Here is a 24,740-nt window from a genome sequence, read left to right as displayed (position 1 = left end):
CAAGAAAGGAGTGGCTCACATATCGTCAGAAGCAAAATAATGATGAAGATAAAGACTTTTGTGTCTGGAAATAAGAACATAATCCCATATGCACACTTCGTTTATTTTTTATTCATGTTCGAAATAATTTTTGTATTGTGTGTACTTGTAAAGATGTTATTGTTGTTATGTATTTCATCTGCTTGTAAAAATATAAATACAGACTTTATTGATTTCCCACCCATTAAAAATCAGATAATACTACTATTGTACATCAGGAGTGAAAATTTAAAGGAATCAAGTTGCAGAATTCGAAATTTAGATATGCGCGATTAAAGATTTTTAAAATACGCATTTGTTTGTTAAATTGATTATTACACATTATTACAAATTGATTTTATTACTAATAAAAAATAGTAAGAAAATCAATTTTATATGTGAGATAAATTACCTTATTGTAAAAGAGAAAATAAAACAAAGGGAATAAAATATAGAACATTATAGAATTAAAATTGAAACATAATAAAACATAAATAGAAAAAAATTTGTGGAAAACTTTTTGAGTTTTTCTATTTATCTATTTTTTATTCTATTGCCTTTCCTGTTTTATTATGTTTCATACAGGATGTCCCATTATAAAATGCCCGGTACACTTCTGGTCTTTTTTTTCATTGAAAAGACCAACTTTTCATATAGTAACTAATCCAAAAATACCAAAATCACATTCAGTGGTTTTTGTATTATAATACTTCTTGCAAAGGTCTGTCAGCGGTAAAAATCAGGCTGAACGAATCCTTAACTGTAGGGCCTATGGGCAAAGTATCAAAAGTGGGGTCACCGCTTCGAACCAAGCTCTCTTAAACTCTGTTAAGCTTTCCTACGACTTTGTTAAGCTTTGTGACGCTTTGATGAGCTTTAATACGCTCTCCCCGCTTTACGCAATCCGTGACAGATCGCCTCAGATTTTTAAACAGTTTAAAAAATTTTGGCGCTCTTGCCGAATGTCCCGAATTGCTCAAAGCTTTCTCATGCTCTATTACGGTCTATACGCTTAAATTAAGCTTTGCTACGCTTTGCCGCAGCTTTGTACGCCGCTTTAAAGCGCCGTCAAAGCGGCGTTGGTGTGAACCTAGCATAAAACAACACATCCAATTGAAAACAGACAGGTTGTGCAGAAGCCCAACGAGTTGGCCTAATATTAAATTTGCAGAAGATAAAAGTAATGAGAATGCAAGTTGACAGAATTCACATCAATGGAGAAGTCGAAGATGTAGACAAACTTGTGTATCTGGGTGCAACCTTAACAAAATCAGGCGAAGGAATGGGCGACATGGAAAAAATAATTTCAAAAGGGAAGAAAGCATACAGGCTGCTAAAAAAATATGAAAATGTAACATCAAGAGAACAACAAAACTTAGGTTATACAAAACATTGGTACTCTCTGTGTTATTATATGGATCAGAAACATGGAAAATGACAAAAGGGGACGAAATGGAACTGAATTGTTTTTTTCAGACGAAGTGTTTAGCGAGAATAATGAAGATAAAATGGCAAGAACACATAAGAAATGAAGAGCTCTTAGACCAGACCAACATGGATAAATCGGGCAAGACAACAATGAGAAGATGAAAATTTATTGGGCACATGAAGGAGGGGGGGAGACCTGCAAGCATCTGCAACACAACATTGGCCTGGGCACCAGATCTATTCGGCGTCAGTTTTATTTACTTTTTTAAAAATCTCACGATCTCCTCAGATATGTTATGCTCTGATAAGCCCTGATACAAAGTTCGTTCCCGCTTTCGGCGACAACAGTACCACCACATTCGCACTGCATGCTTTGTTTTTTACTGCACACAACAAACAAACTCGCTAATCTGCAGCTTTCCGAGAAAACAAGCCGGCGCATTGCATAGTCTGCCCCTATCATACGTTTTTGTGTTTTTCGTTCGAAATGGAGACACTGAATTTCATCGAGGGGGGAGGATTGCGGTTGTAAATAATGTTATATGGTAAAAAAAATCGAAACTCTCATATTTTGGGTGCAATTATCGAAATATATGCGAGGTCGTTGTGTTTCGGGTCACCACACTCTGAATGGTAAGACTACGACACTGGTCGCTGTGTTGCGTGACTGACTTGTCAAGCAGCGGGCAAGCAGCCAATGAGAAGCTTTCTTGTGAGGAGGTGGGAGGGACTGGTTTTATTGCTTTGCGTCAGAATTTTGAAGCAAGGTCGTAAAATGAACTGAATGGAACTGGACGTTTGTGGAGGTAGGTGAAAGTCGGGCGGGTATATTATGTGTGCGGTGAATGCGTGCAGGGTTTTCCAAACAAATAACCACGAACGTCCAGATCTAGACTAGTCTTACCCAAGGAAAGAGGGCCAGTAAATTCCTTTCAAGTAAAGAGCCAGAACAAATTTAAGCCTTTGCTGCATTCGTTGATGTAGACTACCTGGGACTTCAGAATAAAAATAGCTATTCGTGCCAACAGAGAAGTTCGCGATTGACTTGCATGCAGCCCGGCCCCAGGAGACCAGCCCGACCAGCATTTCAGCAAGATCCGAATGGATCAAAATAAATATAGATGTACCGCGTTTACATCTTGCCCAGAGCCAGGTCAAACATCGTTCGTATCACCAGCATTCAGCAATCAAGCAATCGAAGGTAATTTGTTTTCACTTTGTGCTCTTGCATTTCACTCTCTGCAAAAGTGAAGCGGTGCAAACTTTGATGATTTTTGTATAGGTCTACATCTAGATTTAATTGAGTCGATGAATAATGTGACTCATGACTTACTTCGTCTTCTATTCATACGCTTGTAAATGTGGCGGTGAAGTAAGTCATGACATGAGTCACATTATGTATCGATTCAATTAAGAAATCTAGACCTATACAAAAATCATCAAAGCTTGTACTGCTTCACTTTTGCAGAGAATGAAATGCAAAAGCACAAAGTGAAACAATTTTGGCATGGACAAAGATCGCTATAACAAGGATCACCATCTCAAAATCATCCTCTGTATCTTTTTCACCTTCGATAGCTTGATTGCTGGAATGCTGGTGATACGAACGATGTTTGACCTGGCTCTGAGCAAGATGTAACGCGTTACATCTATAACGTTAGTTTGATCCATTCGGATCTTGCTGCAATGCTGGACCGGCTGGGCAGGAGCGTAACAGGGGTCGGTGGCCAGGAGGGGCAAGAGCAAAAAAATCTCCTGTCTTATCAGGGGCAGATCCAGGATTTTCCAAAAGGGGGCAAATTTTGACCAGCCCCCCCCCCAAAAAAAAAAGTTTTTCAACCAATTGACAAGCAAAAAAAGATATAAAAAAATAAGGGTTTTTATCCACAAATGAAGTATATTTCGTACACGAAAAAAAGGGTCTTCAATTTCAAAAGAGGGGGCACATCTTTGTTTTAATAGCATATTTACATTACAAATTTTATTATATTTTCTTCTCAAAAGGGGGGGGCAGGCAACATGGTGTATCAGGTAAAAAAAAACAATGCGAGTGAGCAAAAAATTTTACATTTTTATTACAAAAATCCAATTTTAGATTTTGACATAATGTTAAAGAAGATAACATATTTTTCACCCTTCTCTCTTTCCTTTTCCTTTTTTTCTTGGTCTGTACGCCACGGGAAACAAGATTTTATGATTTTGCATGCTTATTTTTTAACAAGTGGAATCTCACCTGCATCATGCAGTTCAATATAGCAGCAGTGCTGACTTTGAAAACTACTCTAACTCGCACAAGATGTTCAGTGATACATGGTTACTCTTATGTCCACTTTTTATGAACTAGACCAATAAACTTACAGAGATATGATGGTTATTCAACAAAAAAAAACAACATGGCCAAAGTTCATTGACCTTACATGACCTTTGACCTAGATCATGTGACCTGAAACTCGCACAAGATGTTCAGTGATACTTGATTACTCTTATGTCCAAGTTTCATGAATCAGATCCATAAACTTTCAAAGTTATGATGGTAATTCAACAGATACACCCAATTCGGCCACAGTTCATTGACCTTTGACCTTGGTCATGTGACCTGAAATGTGCACAGGATATTCAGTGATACTTGATTACTCTAATGTCCAAGTTTAACGAACTAGACCAATAAACTTTCAAAGTTATGATGGTAATTCAACAGATACCCCCTATTCGGCCAAAGTTCATTGACCCTAAATGACCTTTGACCTTAATCATGAGACCTGAAACTTGCACAAAATGTTCAGTGATGCTTGATTAATATTATGTCCAAGTTTCATGAATTAGATCCATAAACTTTCAAAGTTATGATGGGAATTCAACAGATACCCCCAATTCGGCCAAAGTTCATTGACCCTAAATGACCTTTGACCTTGGTCATGTGACATAAAACTCATGCAGGATGTTCAGTGATACTTGATTAACCTTATGTCCAAGTTTCATGAACTAGGTCCATATACTTTCTAAGTTATGATGACATTTCAAAAACTTAACCTCAGGTTAAGATTTTGATGTTGATTCCTCCAACATGGTCTAAGTTTATTGACCCTAAATGACCTTTGACCTTGGTCATGTGACATGAAACTCTAATAGGATGTTTAGTAATACTTGATTAACCTTATGGCCAAGTTTCATGAACTAGGTCCATATACTTACTAAGTTATGATGTCATTTCAAAAACTTAACCTCAGGTTAAGATTTGATGTTGACGCCGCCGCCGTCGGAAAAGCGGCGCCTATAGTCTCACTCTGCTATGCAGGTGAGACAAAAATAAAATCATCTTTTCATGACAATTTATCTGTTCTTCTTTCTTTCCTTTTCCAGTTTTCACTTATGTTTTTTCTTACTTCCCTTTCCCCCTTTCCTCTTTTTTTCCCTTTCCCTTTCATTCTCCCCCTTTTCTTTTTTCTCTTTAAGTTCCCGGTGAACTCTGCCAGGGGGGATAGCTTGCCCCCCCCCCTGTTAAGCCACTGCTCCCTGGGCCGGGCTGCATGCAAGTCAATCGCTGCTGCACGAATAGCTATTTTTATTCCGAAGTCCCAGGTAGTCTACACCATGCACCAACGAATGCAGCAAAGGCTTTAATTTGTTCTAGCTCTTTACTTGAAAGAAATTTACTGGCCCTCTTTCCTTGGGTAAGACGTGCATGTAGCATATATTTGCTAGTGGCAAATCGTCATTTTCGCTGTCAAAACACGACGAAGACGACGACATCTTATCCGCCATCGTATATTCTGTATATAACGTATATCATGTACAGCGAATAAAAAAATAAACGCGAACGAGGTTACATGCATTGTACACACTTGCGCGCGTTCGCGGAAGTCCTTAACACACGGGGTGAATGGCGGAATTTCCAGTCGAGTCAATGGTACGATTTTGCATATTATTTTAATTTTGAGGTCAGGAGCAGAATTTACCGATGGCAACATGTTGCATGTATTCACTCATAATATTTTACATATTATCATGTCCAAGAACCGTGGTTGTATTTGCCGCCCCACGGAAATGAAAAACTAGAGACATTTTCCTTGTCCATCCCATCCACTTCCCCTACAGAAAGTTTCAAGCTTGCGGCAAGCATGCGACTAGCTTGCGCAAGCTTGCGGCATGCTAGTAACTAGCATGCGGCTAGCTTAATAAGCATGTAATATGTGTGCAGAGTAATAGTTAAGCGATCTTTTAGCGAGCAGGGACTGTTCACCGTGACTAGCATGCACTCGCTTATTAAGCGAGCGCCCTGCTAGTCGCATGCTAGTTACTAGCAAGCGGCACACTTAAATTTCTGTAGGGGTTATGTTATGTATATGTAATATATATTACATATGCATATGTATCATTTGTATTTTGTTCAACTGTATTATGTACCTTGAAGTGACCGATAAATACATCATTTAAATACAAAAAAAAAAGAAGCGGTGCAATTTTTTACCCTTGCAGAGGCATTACTTCCTCTGGATGGGGACATAGCCTTCTCAGAAACGATGTATGTCCCTAATGGAGAAAGGTTCTAGAAAATTTGGTATGTACTGACTACTTCTTCAGCAAATCCAGACTAATGGAGGTATCTAAAACCATGTTCTGCAGCCTTATAAATGTCAAAATTTAGTGCAATATTGATACAAAAATTGTACCCTGTTTATTTTTTTTCACAAATCATCGGGAGTGCCAAACTCAATGTTGAATTTCCTTAAAATTACTGCATTCTTATGGTGTGTTTCTTATTAAACTAAAATTCAAAGGACTCCGCTCATTTTCTGCATGGTTGCAAGTCATTCATACATGTAATATCATTTCTGACTTTCAAGAGGAAGACTATTGACAGAGTTTTCATCAAATATTTGCATTTTATGAGGATCATATTTTTTGTATTGAGCTGGAGGCATACATGTATGAAGTACTATTAAGTTGATAAAACACTTAAATTGTAAACATCATATGTAAAGTAAACAGACTGAGATATTGAGAAGAAAATATTGTAAAGAGAAAAATACAATGCCAATAGGCTGACATTAGAAAATCAAACTACAGAATTTTAATAGATGATTTTTCTGCAAGAAAGGAATAATGTTTCAGCATCTTTTACAGTCACATGTACTGGTTTATTGCAGGATCTAGAATTGTAAAGGAGGGTAAAAGTAAATTATATTATAGGTCAAGTCCACCCCAGAAAAATGTTGATTTGAATAAATAGAAAAATCAAACCAGCAGAACGCTGAAAATTTCATCAAAATCGGATGTAGAATAAGAAAGTTATGGTATTTTAAAGTTTCCCTTATTTTTCACAAAACAGTGATATGCACAACTCAGTGACATGCAGATGAGTCGGTCAATGATTTCCATCACTCACTATTTCTTTTGTTTTTTTATTGTTTGAATTATACATGTACAATATTTCATTATTTACAGATTTGACAATAAGGACCAACTTGACTGAACCATATAGTATCAAACAAAGCTAATTCCACATGTTCAGGGAGAAATGAATTGTTTTACTTGACAATGAGGGGAAAATTAGAATATTTCATATTTTATATAATAAAATACAAAAGAAATAGTGAGTGGGTGAGGTCATCAATCTCCTCATTTGCATACCGACCAGGATGTGCATATAACTGTTTTGTGAAATTAAGCAAAACTTTAAAATGTCAGAACTTTCTTATTTTACATCCGATTTTCATGAAATTTTCAGTGTTATGCTTGTTGGATTTTTCCCTTTTTATTAAAATCATCTGTATGTTGGGGTGGACTTGTCCTTTAAGATAAAGGAACTGATATATCTGGCGAAAAGACAAATAGTACTCTCCTTGCAGTTGGTACATTGTGAGCAAAACTGTTTGAAAACAAAGCAAGTGAGAGTGAAACTTAGAATATTGATGATGATAGAGAATTTGCAGTGTGTTTTTACAAACTTGTAACAGTCAAACGCAGCTCAAAAAATTCAAACAACTTGAATATCGACCAACTTGATATTGTACATTTAAACACAATTATACCATAATAGGTCTTATCATCATCAAATACACTAGCTCAAGAAATGAAACAACTTGAATTTCAACCAACTTGATATAATGAGTTTCATTTAAAGTACATCTCTGCTGCAATGGGTCCTACATCACCATTAATTCTGTTTTGAGGAAAGAGAGTATTAAGCTGGAGGGAGAATGTATAATGGATGAGCAGAAAACAATGCAAAGGGGGTATAAATTCATGGATAATCTCACTTGTTTGCTGCTAGAGTGAATCTAAAACTTCCTTTTAAAATCATTGAAAACACTTCGGAGGTTCCACAGGAGGTGAAAACAAGTGTATATGATTCAATTGGTCTAAGACTCCTTAAAATTTATTTTAGGTTTTAACATATCAACTGATGATTTTTTACATTGGTATGTTACATTGTAGGAAGATATTGATCAATAATTTTAAAAATAACAACGAAATCAATAATGATAATAATTGATAACAAAACAATGACACTAAATGCTATGTATTACATGAAAATGAATACAGGAAAAATAGATGAAGCAAAGCATTGAAAATTTCATAAAGTTGTATAAATAGGGCTAATTGCAGTGTGATAAAGTTCTGCTTTGCAGTGATGTCATACATACAACATGCAATGATATTTTCTTTCTGGAAAATTCCTAGGCTCCTATATTCAAACAATCTTGACTTACCTCTTTTGTTCTGAGAGAGAGGTAGAGTTGTACCCTGCAGGAGACCACATATGGGATCGTCTTCAGCCAAGATGTGTAGAATATCCCCATGTTTCTGCTCCACACAGATCCTAATCAAATCAAATTTTAAAAAAAATCTTTTATATCCATCTTTTCCCCTTTTTACTCTAGTATTGTCAAATTCTGGAACCCTGCATTCATAATTAGAGTTTAACACTATGCAACATTAGAATTCATAACAAGAAATCACAGACTTTGCCTTCAAAGATACTTTGTGTATGCAGAATGCCTACTTGTCTACCTATTAAACACAAACAATGTACATAAAAAGGTGGACTGAGGCTGGTTTGAAGGAGGCTCAACATATGTGTATACTACACGCTCACTATTTTTATTGCCAGACCAGACCAAGTACACCAAAAAGGCAGCTTGACCACTGCAGTATAATACCTGAAGGTATTATTATTGCTAATGAACTAAAGAAAATGTTGACATGAAAAGACAAGCACACGTGTCAATTGAATATGGATAAAGAATCTCAAGGTGGTTTTATTCTACTTCTGGTGTATGTGTACACACACCAAATTGCAGGCTTGCGGCCAGCTTCAAACTCGACCCATGTATCTTGGGCCTATCCGCCTAAACAAAAATCCAGATCAAATGAATTAGGGATAGCTCAGGTATCAATTAGTTCAGTTCCCATTTGACAATTTCAATTCTCTTTATATCATTTCAATTTATATCCCAACTGATGTCCCTCAAATATTGGTCAGTGTTCTGAATTCTACCACTATTTAAATGAAAAACCTCTTTAAAATGCTTCATCAAAAACTTACGATCAGTTGCAGTAACTTTGCCATCATACATGTACATGTAGTAACTGTAGCTTGGGATGAGAATACATTAACTACTCACCCAGTAATACCCGTCTTAGGAACACTATGAAGAGCTCCAGCTAGCCCATCTTTACTTGTTAATTGCTCTGTTCTGCTACTTTGTAAGTATAGGATGAGATCCATCTGGAAACCAGAAATAGAATTTAAACATAATATACTTCATATCGTCAGCGGTCATCCGAACCGTCGTATCACATAAACGAAGGTGCAAACCCATCCCAGAGAAAATCAACTTTATTTAAAGTTTCCTATAATTTTCACACTTAGTTCCCCCGCCTTACAACATATTCATTGCTAGAAATATACATGGTTGGAAAGATCAAGAAAATTGACTGACATTGGTATCTTTTATTTAAACTAAGGATCCAAGAAAATATCGCAAAAGAATTACATGCTTGTAATTTCGGTTTGAGCGGCTTAGATTTTCCCTGTACAAAAACGCCATAGGGAAAAATGATCCAATATTTTGACTGACCGCGATTTCAACGCGCACGATCAGTGAAAACATATCGCTTTTCACATGCAAAGTCAAAGCAGTGCCCACTGCTGATATTATAGTTTGGCTGACCACGCCCATTAAAATCGCGGTTACTCAAAACATTATTGTATTGCTCTGTTTCAGTACACGTTTCCAATAGGATTTGCACATTTTTTACAGCATTGCCGTGAAAATCCTCTCATATCTCAGAAAACAGAATATATTGCTGCCTAGAAATTTAGTTATGAATAGAGTAGGACTTGTACTTTAATTTTATGCAAACATCTCAAAATCAGTCAAAATCGTTGACTGATACAATGGTTCGGGTGACCGCTGACAATATATGCACAATGAATATAAAAAAATAATGCTCGTCTACAGGGATACTATCTGAGCAGAAAGAACGTGAACACACAATGAACTCAAAAGCCATTATTAGTCTGCAAAAAATAGATTTTCAATTTCATTGGATATAGTTTGAAATTAATCAAACAGATTTCATTTTGAAAGTTTCTTGTAATAATTTGTCCAAATCCTCAAAATCAGTAATTAACTATTTGATTCAATGTACATGTAGCAAATTTTCATGTACAGATTGAGAGAAAAGGTACAAAATGGGGTTTAAAATTTGATTTTACACTTCAAGCATGAGATGTGCATACTGCTCCAGGTCTGTTGAAATTTTCCCTGACACATAGTTCATCCTTGTTTATTGTGGGCGCTTGTTTACATGATCTATCTTTTTTTTTTTATAATAAATGCATCTTCATTTCAAAGCTGTGAATTTTTTGTTTTAAAAATATGATCAAGAGTCATGTACAATACAGTTCAGATAAGAATCATATTATGTATACCTCCCATTGGTCACAGCATGCATACAAGCTACATGTACAAAGAGAAAACACTTTTAAGACACCACTTGTAAAAGCTCTAAAAACCCTCCAAGAGAGCATCCATTACAATAATACCCACTCCCATTTAAATGCAAAAACCTACAGCCTCTCTTCTTTGAGGAAGAAAGAATTGAAGAAAAATTCTTTATTCCTTTCAATAATATGGATCAATTTCGTTGCCATGGTGACCTGAGAGCGACTTAACAAAAAAGAAAACTGGCATGGTTGTCCTGAAATATGCAACGCCTCTTCAATAGCGCAAAGGGAAAATGGGTGAATATGCCATCAAGTGCTTAAATTTGCACTTGATAGTATGCATTAGTGATCCATAGAGAATTGCCAAGGCTGTTTGAAAAAGAGCAATTTTTACAGAGTAAATGTCTGATACGTATGGAAACTCTACAGAAATATCATACTCTAACATTTAGTGTATATTAAAATGATGAGAGAAACATATCAAACATGATGGTGGAATTAACAGGGGAGGTACATGTAAGGAAAGATCATGTATGTATTTTTCAGTTAAAAAATGAAGTGAAGTTGTTACCATGATATTGAATTGGGAAGAAACCAAAGTAATTTATAGGGAATTTTTATTATAATGCACCTGTTGCACAGCCTATTGTAAAATTTAAGAACCATCAAAATTATTTTTAATGATTAATGGCTGAGAGCTTTTGATATTTTTAAAATGATTAAATATTACTAAAAACTTTGTTCCTAAATGACATGACAAGAATTATTTAATGCAAATGTTTGCAACTTGACTTCCCCTTTATAGGCCTGTTTCTTTCTTTTTTTGACCCATTGCCTATCAAGAAAATACATACATGATGTTTTAATAAGTAATCCTTCAAAAAATGAAAGTAATGGAGTTTGTAAAAGCATTTTGAATGGCTGATTTCTTTGAAGGAGATAATCCCAAAAGCTTATTTTGGGGCTGTGAAGCCACCGAAATGCAGAGTGACGTCATGGAATCAGAATGGTATGAATAAAATGAAAGTATGTCATATCAACTTCATGAAATATTGAAAATGACATTCAAGATTCATTTAACATCTAATCATGTGGATGCATCTAACATTAAAACAACCACTGTCTCAGTAGCTTTATTCAAAGGATTCAGAGTCATGGTAGTCTTAAAATAACCTTTTTTGTAAAATCAATCCAAAATTTATTTCCTATATCAAAATTCTATATCAAATTGCCATGTTCTTCTTTATTCAGCTCATCAGTTGAAAAGAAGAGGGATGAAAACAATCTTTTCTTTTCAAAATAAACTTCAAGAAGATTCAAGTGGAAAGAATGCTTTTAAGACTTCCCTAATATCATCGCACGCACCACGAACCGTCCTCTCTGCGCACTTCGATGCGAAAGTTAGTTTGGCAGAAAACGCATTTCAAGAAAAGCTATTTTAAAACCAGCAATACATGTAAGTGCTCCTACAAGGAGAGCAAATTATTTACCAGTGTTTTCGTTCAAAAGTTCTGGTTCCAAAGTTTCAACCCGTATCTTTATATTTTCTTGAATTATTTACGCCAAAGTGGGCATCATAACAGAGAGGACGGTTCGTGAAATAGATACAGTGCGCTATCGCGCCTCGCGATTTCACCACGAACCGTGCACTCTGTTACGATGCCCACTGTAGCGTAAATAATTCACTTCAAGAAAATATAAAGATACGGGATAAAACTTAGGAATCTGAACTATCAAACAAAGACGCCGGTAAACAATTTGCTCTCCTTGTAGGTGCACGTATTGCTGGTTTAAAAAAAGCTTTTCTTTAAATGCATTTTCTGCCAAACTAACTTTCGCATCGAAGTGCACAGAGAGGACGGTTCGTGGTGCGTGCGACAATATGTACATGTATAGATTGCAAAAGAATGTTCCATACTCTGTCTATGCATATTTCTTTTATTTCATTGGTCCACTTTTCTGGAGGAAATTTCACTTATGACTGGCAGCATATTAAAGTCAGGCAATGATGGGCGAAACTGCTTTTCTATTTTTTTTTCTTCAAACACCCCTTTCTCACTCTCTTTTCCCTTCTTCCTCATCTTCTTTTTTCGTTGTACCAACAGTTTTCATAGTTACTTTGTATTACAATGATCATTGAATGCATTATCCCACTTGTTTTGGGATTTAATTTCAACCTCTATGGTTGATTACGTAAGATTATAATTTTCAAATTTCTCGGCACTTTTGCATGTCATAGTCTACCCACGTGATGCCATACGTCATTAAGAAAGACAGGTTCGGAGGTGTCATAAATATTTAGTGAGGTTGTTGTACCCGATCTTGGTAAAGAGGGCTTCGTGAAACAGTAAGCGGACAAGTAGCTCACTATCTCCGATTTAGTCAAGAAGTTAGACTTATGACAGTGTTGAGAAACGGGCCCCCAATTTTCTGTACTCAGATCACATGAAGAAATTTTGTTCCATCATTAAATATTATTTCTTGTATAAAGATATGTACAAAACATGTACAAGCACCAGCAAACTTATAAAAGCTATTGGTGTTATTCCTGTTGCAGTTTGAATTAACATCAATTCCTGTAATAATGCTACATGAAAATAATATCCATCAGGACATGCATGTACAGTAGATGTACGTGTAGGAATATTGATAATTTTATTCATCTGAAAAGAATCGCAATATTAACAATCTCAAACAAAAACCCAATAACCTGTGATTACACAGTTATCAGATCCTTAGCAATTTAAATAGTACCGATGAAAACCCAACAACCCAACAATAATTACTCAGTTATCAGATCCCATGTGCAATCTGAATAGTAATCACAATTTATCGCAGTTGGAAATCTGAGTAGCATGCTTGTTGCATGATACATGCCTTCTAGCAGTGTTCTTTCACAATGCTATTATAAAAAAAATTACACAATCACCATGTTTTGGTGATGCATTAGAACACTTTGCTGCATCTATTCATTAACATTCCCTTAGCAGCATAAACTTCAAGCTCAAAAGCTAAGGATGTTGTGTAAGGACACAGGCAGTACAACCTAGCCTCCCCCTCACAAATTTTTTTGTCTATAGCCGGGGGGGGACTTCCATTGACGAGTGGATACATATACCATGCGTGACCATTGGGTTTCGAAAAGCACCCTAAACAGGTATTTTCCATATTCTGAAAATGCACCCCTTAACAAGTATTGCAGGGGCTGCGGAACCGGGGGGGGGGGGGGGATTCAGCCCCCCACTTTTTTCCAAAACTATGTACAAAAACACAACAATTACCATACGATTGTGATTTTTTGCATGGTCAGCCCCCCCCCCCAGTTTGAAAACCGTTCCGCGGTCCCTGTATTGGCGTGTGAAACCCTATCCTTAACAAGTAAATTGGAAACACTACGGTACTCTTAACCAGTATTCCCTGAATTGACGCCCTAAACCAGTTCAACAATATCTTAATTGCTATGTAATGGATGTCGGCTTTACCTTTACTTTCATTTGGGTTTAGTACCACCCCACACACTGACACACCTTGCTCAAATTGAACCCTAAACATGTAGTGTTAGGACAAAAAGTACATCCTTTCTATAAAAGTATTCTAGTTTTTTATACCCTTTAATCTTGGTCAGTAAACAAGTAGTTTTTTGGCGAAAAAAATACACCCATTTTTCATTATTTTAATGTTTTTGACACCTTAATTACAGTAAGGTACATAACGTGCCATATCTTGAAAAAAGAGATCCTTTTTACATATTTCTTTAGTCATATGCATGGTATCCACCCGTTAATGAAAGAGGCCCCCTGGGCTCTATGGTCAACCATTATTGTCATTAAGAACTATTAAAATATTGGCAATTGAACCCCCTCTAGAAAAAGGTTTGAGACATATCTGCTTTATAAGTGATGCCAAAAAAATATGGTTCTTGCAGTGAAATCAACTAGCTTTAGCATGCAATCAATAAATTTTCTCTAGAATCACACAATACATTGTAGGCCTGAGTCGTTATGTATAATTTGCAAAATGTTTAAACACTTAATAAATTTCCGCTTTAATAGGGTTAATTGGCGAGGGTAAAAAAACATCCCCAAAAGTTGCTGTCATCATTTCACATCTTTTCATCCATGAAATGGCCATCTATTTTCCATACATTTCCTTAAACTTACTTTAAAGCTTTAAAACTTTAATTGGATGGTCTGGGCTGAAAATACATGTATTCATATCTTAGTACATAGAGTAGAATTCACTGAGAAAAATGCTGAAAATTTCATCAAAATCGCAAAACAAATAATAAAGTTATTGAAGTTTAGCAATATTTTGTTACAACAGTCGTCATGAATATTCATTAGGTGAGCTGATGATGTCACATCTCCACTTTCCGTTTTCTTATGTTATTACATAAAATCATATTTTTTTCATTATTTCATACTTGTGTAAATAATATGTCTCCCTTATAATAAAATAAGTTGCAGCAATAAATATCTAATGCACTAAATCAGTTGTCATTCAAACTTTTCTAGTTCTTGGAGGAAAAAATTGAATAAACCTAATTTTAAATAATAAAATACAAAAGAACAAGTGGAGATGTGACATCATCAGCCAACCTAATGAATATTCATGACAACTGTTTTCACAAAATATAGCTAAACTTTAAAATTCAATAACTTTGTTATTTGTTATCTGATTTTGATGAAATTTTCAGCATTTTGCTCAGTGAATTCTACTCTATTTATTATAAAGCTATACATACTTTCAGCCTGGACCATCCCTTTAAGTTCTCTACAGCAATAAGTGCACCAAAAGACAAAAATATGTTTTTCATCTTCTATTTAATCTAATTTCATTTTATACTTTCATTGAATCAGTTTTAAATTATAAAAAGATAAGACAAGGAGGTTCTGTTTCTTTTCAGAAATCTTACCGTATTAGTGAAACAGCAGCCATAGGTCTCTTTTATTGCAGTCTCAGCTTCAGAAAGGTTGTTAGCTGCTACAAGAGCAAGTAAAGCCTCCTGTATAAAAGACGCAAGAAAATCATAAAAACAATTTACATGGTCCTTGCTTGCTCTGTGATATAGGGGAGATCGGGGTTAGTTGGAACGCGGGGTAAGTTGAAACATTTCAATTTTCTTTAACGCCTTTATAAAATAGATTTATGCAATGTTGCCCTCAATTTATTGCCAATATCAACAGCCATCCACCATATTACAGACAACACATGTGCAACAAGCCTAGTGAAGATAGAAAGTTTTGTTTGGGGTAAAATAGACACTTGTACCAAGCTACATAACAAAGTTATCAATATGCCATGGTGAAGTCCCTTATTTGTGTTGTAAGCTTATAAATGTCAAATGGGCATCTGGGGTTAGGTGGAACATAATTGAAACGCTTGAGATGGTCTTGTTCAAGGTGGATTGTTTCAGTAACCATCCTAGAGTTAACAAATGTATGGGGTTCATTTAAAGCCCTTTGATATATGCTTTAAGCTGATATATTGATTATTTCTCAAATAAATTCTATTTGGATTTTACAGCCATTTTTGTCAAAAATGTTCCAACTAACCCCGATCTTCCCTACTGAGGAGTCTTTTTTCATATTTCAGAGTATGTATGATCACGACATCAATTAGAGTTGGTGCAAAAATTGTGAGTTTATACAATGTACATAGACTTAAACTTATTAACAAAAATTGAGTAAATAATATCAAGAGTTGTATGATATCCCCAAAGAAAGACATTAAAAAAAAGAAAGTACACTTCAACATTATGAGCTGTGACTGAGGTCGCAAAGATGCTCCCATTTTAAAGGTCAAGTCCATCTCAGAAAAATGTTGATTTAAATCAATAGAGAAAAATCAGACAAGCACAATGCTGAAGATTTCATCAAAATTGGATGTAAAATACGAAAAATATGACATTTCAAAGTTTCGCTTATTTTTAACAAAATAGTTATATGAACGAGCCAGTTACATGTACATCCAAATGAAAGAGTCGATGATGTCACTCACTCACTCTTTCTTTAGTTTTTTATTGTCTGAATTATACAATATTTCAATTTTTACGAATTTGATGATTAGGACCCCCTTGCCTGAAGCACAAAATGTTAAAACAATGGAAAATTTCCACGTGTTCAGGGAGGAATGAAACTTCATTTCACATGACAATGACGAGAAAATCAAAATATTTCATATTTTAAACAATAAAAAACAAAAGAAATAGTGAGTGAGTGACATCATCGACTCTCTCATTTGGATGTAACTGGCTCGTTCATATAACTGTTTTGTGAAATGAAGCGAAACTTTAAAATGTCATAACTTTCTTATTTCACATCCGATTTTGATAAAAGTTTTCAGTGTAATGCTTGTTGAATTTTCTCTTTTTATTCAAATCAAGCTTTTGTAGGGGTGGACTTGTCCTTTAATAGGCCCTTTCATACCCATCTGAAAAAAAAATACTTGGTGTTTCCTAACAGGGAACTCAACTCTTTCCAGATCAGAAAGTGCCCGTTAATTTTCCAGAGTGAAAGCTATCAGAGTTCTTTTAACACCTCTGAAAAAAATACTCCAAGATCGATACGATTTATGGAGTGTGAAAGCAAATTATATACATGTAAACCTTACAAATACAATGACAATTAGATACAGTGTTCCATGAATATATTTTCACATATCATTATTATCATTATCGTAAATGAGGTGTTGAAACCTCACATCTAAAATTTTAAAAAACAAAACAGGGTAGCACAGAAAACGTTGTTTTTCATAAATATGACAATGGTGGCAACCTCATATTGTCTGAAAACAGTCTCCCAGTTCCTAGAGAGAACTTTTTCAGGCAAAAGAATATTGCTATACCCTATATGTTATTAGTAATAACATCATACAGTGTATGTGTCAATATTCTTTTGCCTTGTTAAGAGGCTGTGTGAAAATTTCTTTTACATTGTAAGATATAGGGTATACATTGTAGCACACCAATGTCGGTATGCTGTTATAATTGGGACTGTAAATCTGAGCATCCATGTATGGCCTTTTATATGAATACTGTATGATCCTAATTTATTTACATTTCTGCTTCCCATGAAAGTACATGAAAAGTACTCGTCACAATCTTATACCATTGACTTGAAATACCGTTCAGAAGTTATATAGTCACGTTTTATTGTCCCTGTTCAGAATTGCTTATTGAGGCATGTACTGAGATATCATTGCTATGACAGCGCCCTGAAACCTCTTCATTTCTAACTCTGTATGAAGAAGATTCAGCGTCGAGCTATTCAAGCAAATATCAGCTCCAAAAAGGTGGAAAATATTTCAAAAACACCAGGGGATAAACTAATAGCCTAGCCATTCTCATGGTCACGTTCAGCTGTGTAATAAAATAGGGCACTTGGGAATGAAAAAAATTGTTATCATTTTTGTTTAAATACATTTTTTACAGTGAAAAGCTGAGGATATCTTCTCCCCTTTTGGCCTCTTTCTTTTGTCTGTCTGTTCCATCACTTTCCTGCAATTTTTCTTCCTATTTCCCATTATCTTCTCTTTCATTCTGGCAACCCTCTATCTTGCACATTTCGTAGCATTTTTCCCCATTCTTTTGTGATGATGCTATAATTATACAGCATTTGTTTTTTGTATCTTCCAAAATGCATTTGGCCTATAGATTATAAACTCTTGTTTAACTTAAACTCTGGTCTAAAGCTACACTGTTGTATTATTAATGGCAATAAACTGAGGGCAGTATTGCATAACTTTATTTTACAGGCGTTAAAGAAACTTACCCCACGTTCTAGCTGACCGCGATCTCCCCTACATGAATATGAAGAGTTTTTTTTTAAATATTCATACTTTCAATGGCCAGTAGACTTTAATTGTAAGATTCAACATCTAATTATAAAAATACCTGCAAGTTTGACCCTTGCTCCTTTACAAAAAGGTTTTGGTGAGATTTAAAAAGGATTGTATAGACCTTTCCATTGATTCTTCACATACAATGTATCTCCCTCACTTTTCTCCATCTTTTGTTTACTAGTTCATCTTCTTCATCTGCATTCCCCACACATCTTCCATCTAACCCTATTCTATCTTCTTGGCAAGCATCCATGTACACTTGTGAATATCTGTTTGTTCTGGCGCTCCTGTCACCCTTGTAATCGTATCTCACGCTAAGATCCGATGAGGCTTGATAAATTTACAGAGAAGAGATATCAAACAAGCAAGTCTTCATCCATCCCAAAGTATCATCACTCCTAGGAGGAATCTTCTCATCTCACCATACACAAGCAACTTTGCTATCAAATAGATCACGGATGTAGGGGCAGTATGTTTCTACATTGTACATGTGAGACGGGGGAGGGGGATGGGTGTTCAAATACCCTCTCAGTGAATTTAAGTAATTTTCATGTACCTGTAATCAGTAACTAAATTTGTTTCAAGAAGATTCCTTACAATTCAACCTAAATTGTGTATTATGCAAACCAAATGTTAACTGAAAAACATAATGAACACAAAATACTAGTAAATGCCAACTCAACTGGACCAAAAATTCTTCCTTGACAAGACACATGATACATGTACATTGGGGCATGTGTAACAAACGTGCAAATTTTGGAGAAAAGAACCCTTTATTTGGCAACTTTGTCTAGGATTCCTGGTACATGTAGGTGTTTCATAAAGCTGCGACTTTACGAACAACTGATCCTTTCTTGTGGTAACTGATACATGAACACACCAGTGCTGAAGTAGTTCCCAAGAAAGGGTCAACAGTTGATAGCAAATTCGTCAAAGTTACAAATCGCTTTATGAAACACCCACATGAAACCTAATCAGTGTACAAACCTTCAGGTCAAACAGTAATCATCTGGGTCCCTTAACACAAAGGTTTGCGATTGATCGTATGCTTGATATTGACAATTGTACATTGTAGTCTATGGAATCAAATCAATCGTAGAAAAATGTTCTACAATAATTGCCAAGTTTTGTGTTACGTCCCCTGATGATACCTCAAACCTGTATTACATGTAACCCTTTTTTTTGTACTGGTCCAACCTGTTCAGGTCCGACCAGAAGATACCCAGTTTATTCATTTTTTAAAGTAAAGTACTGGTCTGAATCTACAATGTACTGGTCCCCCAAAATAAAGAAGAAAAACATACAAAAAGACTTGAATTTTGCTGTCATTTATTGGTTTACATGTACATGTAATTGCTCTCCCCCCAAAAAAAAAAAATGGATACAAAACAAACAGTACACTCAACATAATTCATTAGAGCCATTTCTCAAGTTTGTGAGCCATTTTTTCAGAAATCCAGAGCCATTTTTAACATTCACAAAAGTGGAGAAAATATAATTTGTATAAAAAATCAAATTCAATCACACACATGTACTTTTAAAGTTAACCTTCCAATATCAACCTCTATTACATTTACACGTTCGGTCTATATTCCAAAATTTGTTCCTGTCTGTTGATATCCTCTAGGGGATGGTTGGTGATTCAATCCATGTCTAAGATAAAGTCACGTCTCAGAATGTAATCTGAACTTGCACTTCATCACCTGAAATACTGTCACATGATCTGAGAATGTATACATTTACAGTACATCTCAGAGTCATCTGATCTTTTATCTAAATGTGTGTTTATTTTGTTGTCCCCGATATCGAGAATCCCTTCATTCTGTTTTTTTTTTTTGCAGTTTAACTGTGGATAGATTTACTTTCTCTTCTAGCTGCAACAGTTCGTCAGTCCATCTGTGCGATTTGAAAAACTCAAATGAGTCTAATGTCATTGTTTATCATTGTCATCATTATCATTACAAAACCTAATGGGTACATTATCATCTCTCAAAAGCACATATCAAAACAAGTGGAACGCCTCTGGCAGTCTCACCTGCATTAAACGATTTAATATAGCAGCAGTGCTAACTTTGAAAACTACTATAAAATAATCATTCACAAAAACACCATTCATATAATGACATACTGTCACGTTCATTGACCATAAATGACGTTTGAACGGTGACTTAAAACTTGTCAACTACATCCATGTCCACATTTCATGCACTCTATCCATAAACTTTCAAAGTTAACAATTACTGCGACATGGCCTAAGTTTATTGACCTTAACTGACCGTTGACCTTGGTATTATGAGCTGAAACTCACTGGGGATGTTCAGTGATACTTGATTACTCTTACATTTATATCCCAAGTTTTATGAACTAGATCCATAAACTTTCAGAGTTAGGATGGTATTTCAACAAATAGGCCTACCCCCAACACGGCCAAAGTTCACTGACCTGATCATGGTCATGTGACCTGAAACTCGCACAGGATGTGAAGTGGTACTTGATTACTCTTATGTCCAAGTTTAATGAATCAGATCCATAAACTTTTAAAGTTATGATGGTAATTCAACAAATACCCCCAATTTGGCCAAAGTTCATTGACCCTAAATGACCTGGCTTTGACCTTGGTCATGTGACTCAAAACTCAGGCAGGGTGTTCAGCAATACTTGATTAACCTTATGTCCAAGTTTCATGAATTAGGTCCACATATTTTCTAAGTTATAATGACATTTCAAGAACTTTAATCTTGGGTTAAGATTTTGATGTTGATTCCCCAACATGGTCTAAGTTCAGTGATCCTAAAATGACCTTTGACCTTGGTCATGTGACATATCAAATAGGATGTTTGGTAATTCTTGATGAACCTTATGGCCAAGTTTCATGAACTAGGTCCAAATACTTTCTAAGTTATGATGTCATTTCAAAAACTTAACCTCAGGTTAAGATTTGACTTCTGTCAAAGCAATGCTTTGAGACCAAATTTGAAATTATCGTATTACAGACTCTACACAACATCAGCCAGGCCAAGCCGGGTACCAGCGGAGTAAGGTGCCACTGGCATGGCTGGGCTCAAAATCATGAGAATAGGAAATCAACTATTCCAAATGTCATGTATTTCTTTATTTCGCTGATAATCTAAGTAATTCAGGATGAGTGCCCCCAAATAAGCTTAACAAAAGTTCCAACTTGCTATTAAAGGACAAGTCAACCCCCCAAAAAAACTTGATTTGAATAAAAAGAAAAAAATTCAACAAGCATAACACTGAAAATTTCATCAAAATTTGATGTAAAATAAGAAAGTTATGACATTTTAAAGTTTCGCTTCATTTCACAAAACAGTTATGCACATCTCGGTCGGTATGCAAATGAGGGAACTGATGACATCACTCACTATTTGTTTTGTATTTTATTATATGAAATACTTTGATTTTTTCGTCGTTGTCATGTGAAATGAAGTTTCATTCCTCCCTGAACACATGGATTTCTATTATTTTAACATTTTGTGCTTCAAGCAAGGAGGTCCTAATCATCAAATTCGTAAAAACTGAAATATTGTATAATTCAAACAATAAAAAACAAAAGAAATAGTGAGTGAGTGACATCATCGACTCTCTCATTTGGATGTAACTGGCTCGTTCATATAACTATTTTGTTAAAAATAAGCGAAAGTTTGAAATGTCATAACTTTCTTATTTTGCATCTGATTTTGATGAAATTTTCAGCATTGTGCTTGTCTGATATTTCTCTATTGATTCAAATCAACATTTTTCTAAGGTGGACTTTACCTTTAAATCAGGTGCCAATTTGAAAAGCTCATTCCCATTCCCCTTTGATGTTGGAAAATTCAGACAGATCCAACATGTATAAAATGGGATTCTCTGCCAGAAAGATGCATGGAGGGCTTGTTTTAGTCTGCTGTGCAAACCCTTCACTCGAGTTTAAGGGTCTGAATGTGCAGCCTACTCATACTTGTGTACTGACGTCCCTGAAACGGCAAGTTTTGTATGTGCTAGTCTTTGCATGGAGACACACTTGCTGATCAAAGTTTCAATCAGGGTCTGCGTCTGCAGACTAGATTGTTGTGCATATCAGTGGTTTAATATCTTAGTGTTAAATTTTTTTTTTTTCATTAGAATGTATCACCAGTACAAATTTGCTGGTATGAAAGGTTAATCAACTGATGGTAAAATACACTGAATGTCTGTAAAATGTAGGTGAACATCACTGGAAGTTTGAGATACATGTAGAAGAGCCCTGTGATTTAATAGATCGTGTTAATACTGAAGATAAGGATTGCTCCAACATGGAAAAGGAATTCAACTTTTTTTGACATTTTTTTATCATACTGTATAAAGCCTGGTGCTCAAAATGACACTGAGTGTATTGTTTTAAATATGCTGCATGCAAAAATCTAATTCAAGAAGGAAAAAAAATTGAAACAAAATAATAGAATGTGAAATACTGATAGATCTTAGGGCCCCATTTATTGAAGAAGCAGTTGCAACAGAACATTTGAAACTTATCAGAATAGTGTGGATTAATGATCACATGATCACATCACAAGGTAACATTTAACAGTAACAAGTGGAATGCCTCTGGCGGTCTCACCTGCATCACGCGGTTAAATATAGCAGCAGTGCTGACTTTGAATACTACTCTAACTCGCACAAGATGTTCAGTGATACATGGTTACTCATATGTCCACTTTTTATGAACTAGACCAATAAACTTACAGAGATATGATGGTTATTCAACAAAAAAACCCAACATGACCAAAGTTCATTGACCTTACATGACCTTTGACCTTGATCATGTGACCTGAAACTCGAACAGGATGTTCAGTGATACTTGATTACTCTTATGTACAAGTTTCATGAATCAGATCCATAAACTTTCAAAGTTATGATGGTAATTCAACAGATACACCCAATTCTGCCAAAGTTCATTGACCTTTGACCTTGTTCATGTGACCTGAAACGCGCACAGGATGTTCAGTGATACTTGATTACTCTAATGTCCAAGTTTAATGAACTAGACCAATAAACTTTCAAAGTTATGATGGTAATTAAACAGATACCCCTGATTCGGCCAAAGTTCATTGACCCTAAATGACCTTTGACCTTAATCATGAGACCTGAAACTTGCACAAAATTTTCAGTGATGCTTGATTACTATTATGTCCAAGTTTCATGAATCAGATCCATAAACTTTCAAAGTTATGATGGGAATTCAACAGATATCCCCAATTCGTCCAAAGTTCATTGACCCTAAATGACCTTTGACCTTGGTCATGTGACGTGAAACTCATGCAGGATGTTCAGTGATACTTGATTAACCTTATGTTTAAGTTTCATGAACTAGGTCCATATATTTTCTAAGTTATGATGACATTTCAAAAACTTAACCTCAGGTTAAGATTTCGATGTTGATTCCTCCAACATGGTCTAAGTTCATTGACCCTAAATGACCTTTGACCTTGGTCATGTGACATGAAACTCTGATAGGATGTTCAATAATACTTGATTAACCTTATGGCCAAGTTTTATTAACTAGGTCGATATACTTTCTAAGTTATGACGTCATTTCAAAAACTTAACCTCAGGTTAAGATTTGATGTTGACGCCGCCGCCGCCGTCGGAAAAGCGGCGCCTATAGTCTCACTTTGCTTCGCAGGTGAGACAAACATGTTCCCTACAGGCCTACACATTAAAATAGTTATTCTTTTATTGGGAAATATCTTCTGACGTGGGTTGTCAGTGGGATACAAACACCAATGCTCAGCAATTCGAGCAACTGCACAGCTCATTGCTGGAAAACTCCTCAAGAAGCGGAGAATGACATTGTACAATTGAAGCGTCATGGTGCAGTGGTTCGGACTCTCTATGTTATCAGAGGGTCACGTGTTTGAATCCTGCTGTGACCTAGCGTCCTTTACATGTAGCAAGGCATATCAATCTACACTTTGCCACTCTCCACCCAGGTGTTTTGGTACCTGGTAGGATGTGAAATCCTATGAAGTATGCCACATAACTGAGTCTTATACCCCTTTCATAAACCTTTCCTCCAATTAGCCACCTAAGAGTAATGCGGCTAATTCAATAAAAATTGGGTTCACAAACTCCGAAAATAAGCTGCATTATTTGTACGAGCGCCCGTCCTGAAAAAGGCGGATAATCGTCACGACAACTGGACACGCCCCCTCCGATGCGTTGTGTTGGAAAAGGGTGACCTTGTGACCGCACCATGGCAATTATCCGCATTATTTGGAAATGCATTCATAAACTCAAAATCTTGTCTTGATGCTGCTATTATGCGGATAATAGCAGCATCAAAGTAATGCAGATAACTCTGGTCCTCCTCCAATCTTACGACCAAATTATGCTGCTATTAGCCGCATATTTGGGTTTATGAAAGGGGTATTAGAAATCTTGTTGGAATGCTCCCCAGGGATTGGAGAGGGTACATTTATTGTGTGCAGACATGTCAGAATCTGATAACCGGGGT

At 35.8% G+C, this 24,740-nt stretch overlaps 1 protein-coding gene across 3 annotated transcripts in view; it reads right to left on the bottom strand.

The window, feature by feature from the left end:
- LOC121414136 overlaps positions 1 to 24,740 on the bottom strand; it is a 72,659-nt gene that overhangs the window by 19,424 nt on the left and 28,495 nt on the right. For all 3 annotated transcript variants that reach the window (XM_041607241.1, XM_041607318.1, XM_041607392.1), the window contains exons 3-5: positions 15,318 to 15,407; positions 9,075 to 9,178; positions 8,160 to 8,269 (exon numbers count right to left, since the gene is read on the bottom strand). In XM_041607241.1, the coding sequence (XP_041463175.1) occupies positions 8,160 to 8,269; positions 9,075 to 9,178; positions 15,318 to 15,407 (304 nt within the window). The remainder of the gene's footprint in view (positions 1 to 8,159; positions 8,270 to 9,074; positions 9,179 to 15,317; positions 15,408 to 24,740) is intronic.

Source organism: Lytechinus variegatus, chromosome 1, assembly GCF_018143015.1.
Source record: "Lytechinus variegatus isolate NC3 chromosome 1, Lvar_3.0, whole genome shotgun sequence".
Lineage (NCBI taxonomy): Eukaryota > Metazoa > Echinodermata > Echinoidea > Temnopleuroida > Toxopneustidae > Lytechinus > Lytechinus variegatus.
The sequence above is the reverse complement of the archived record's forward strand: the minus strand, read 5'-3'. Positions and strand labels throughout refer to the sequence as shown.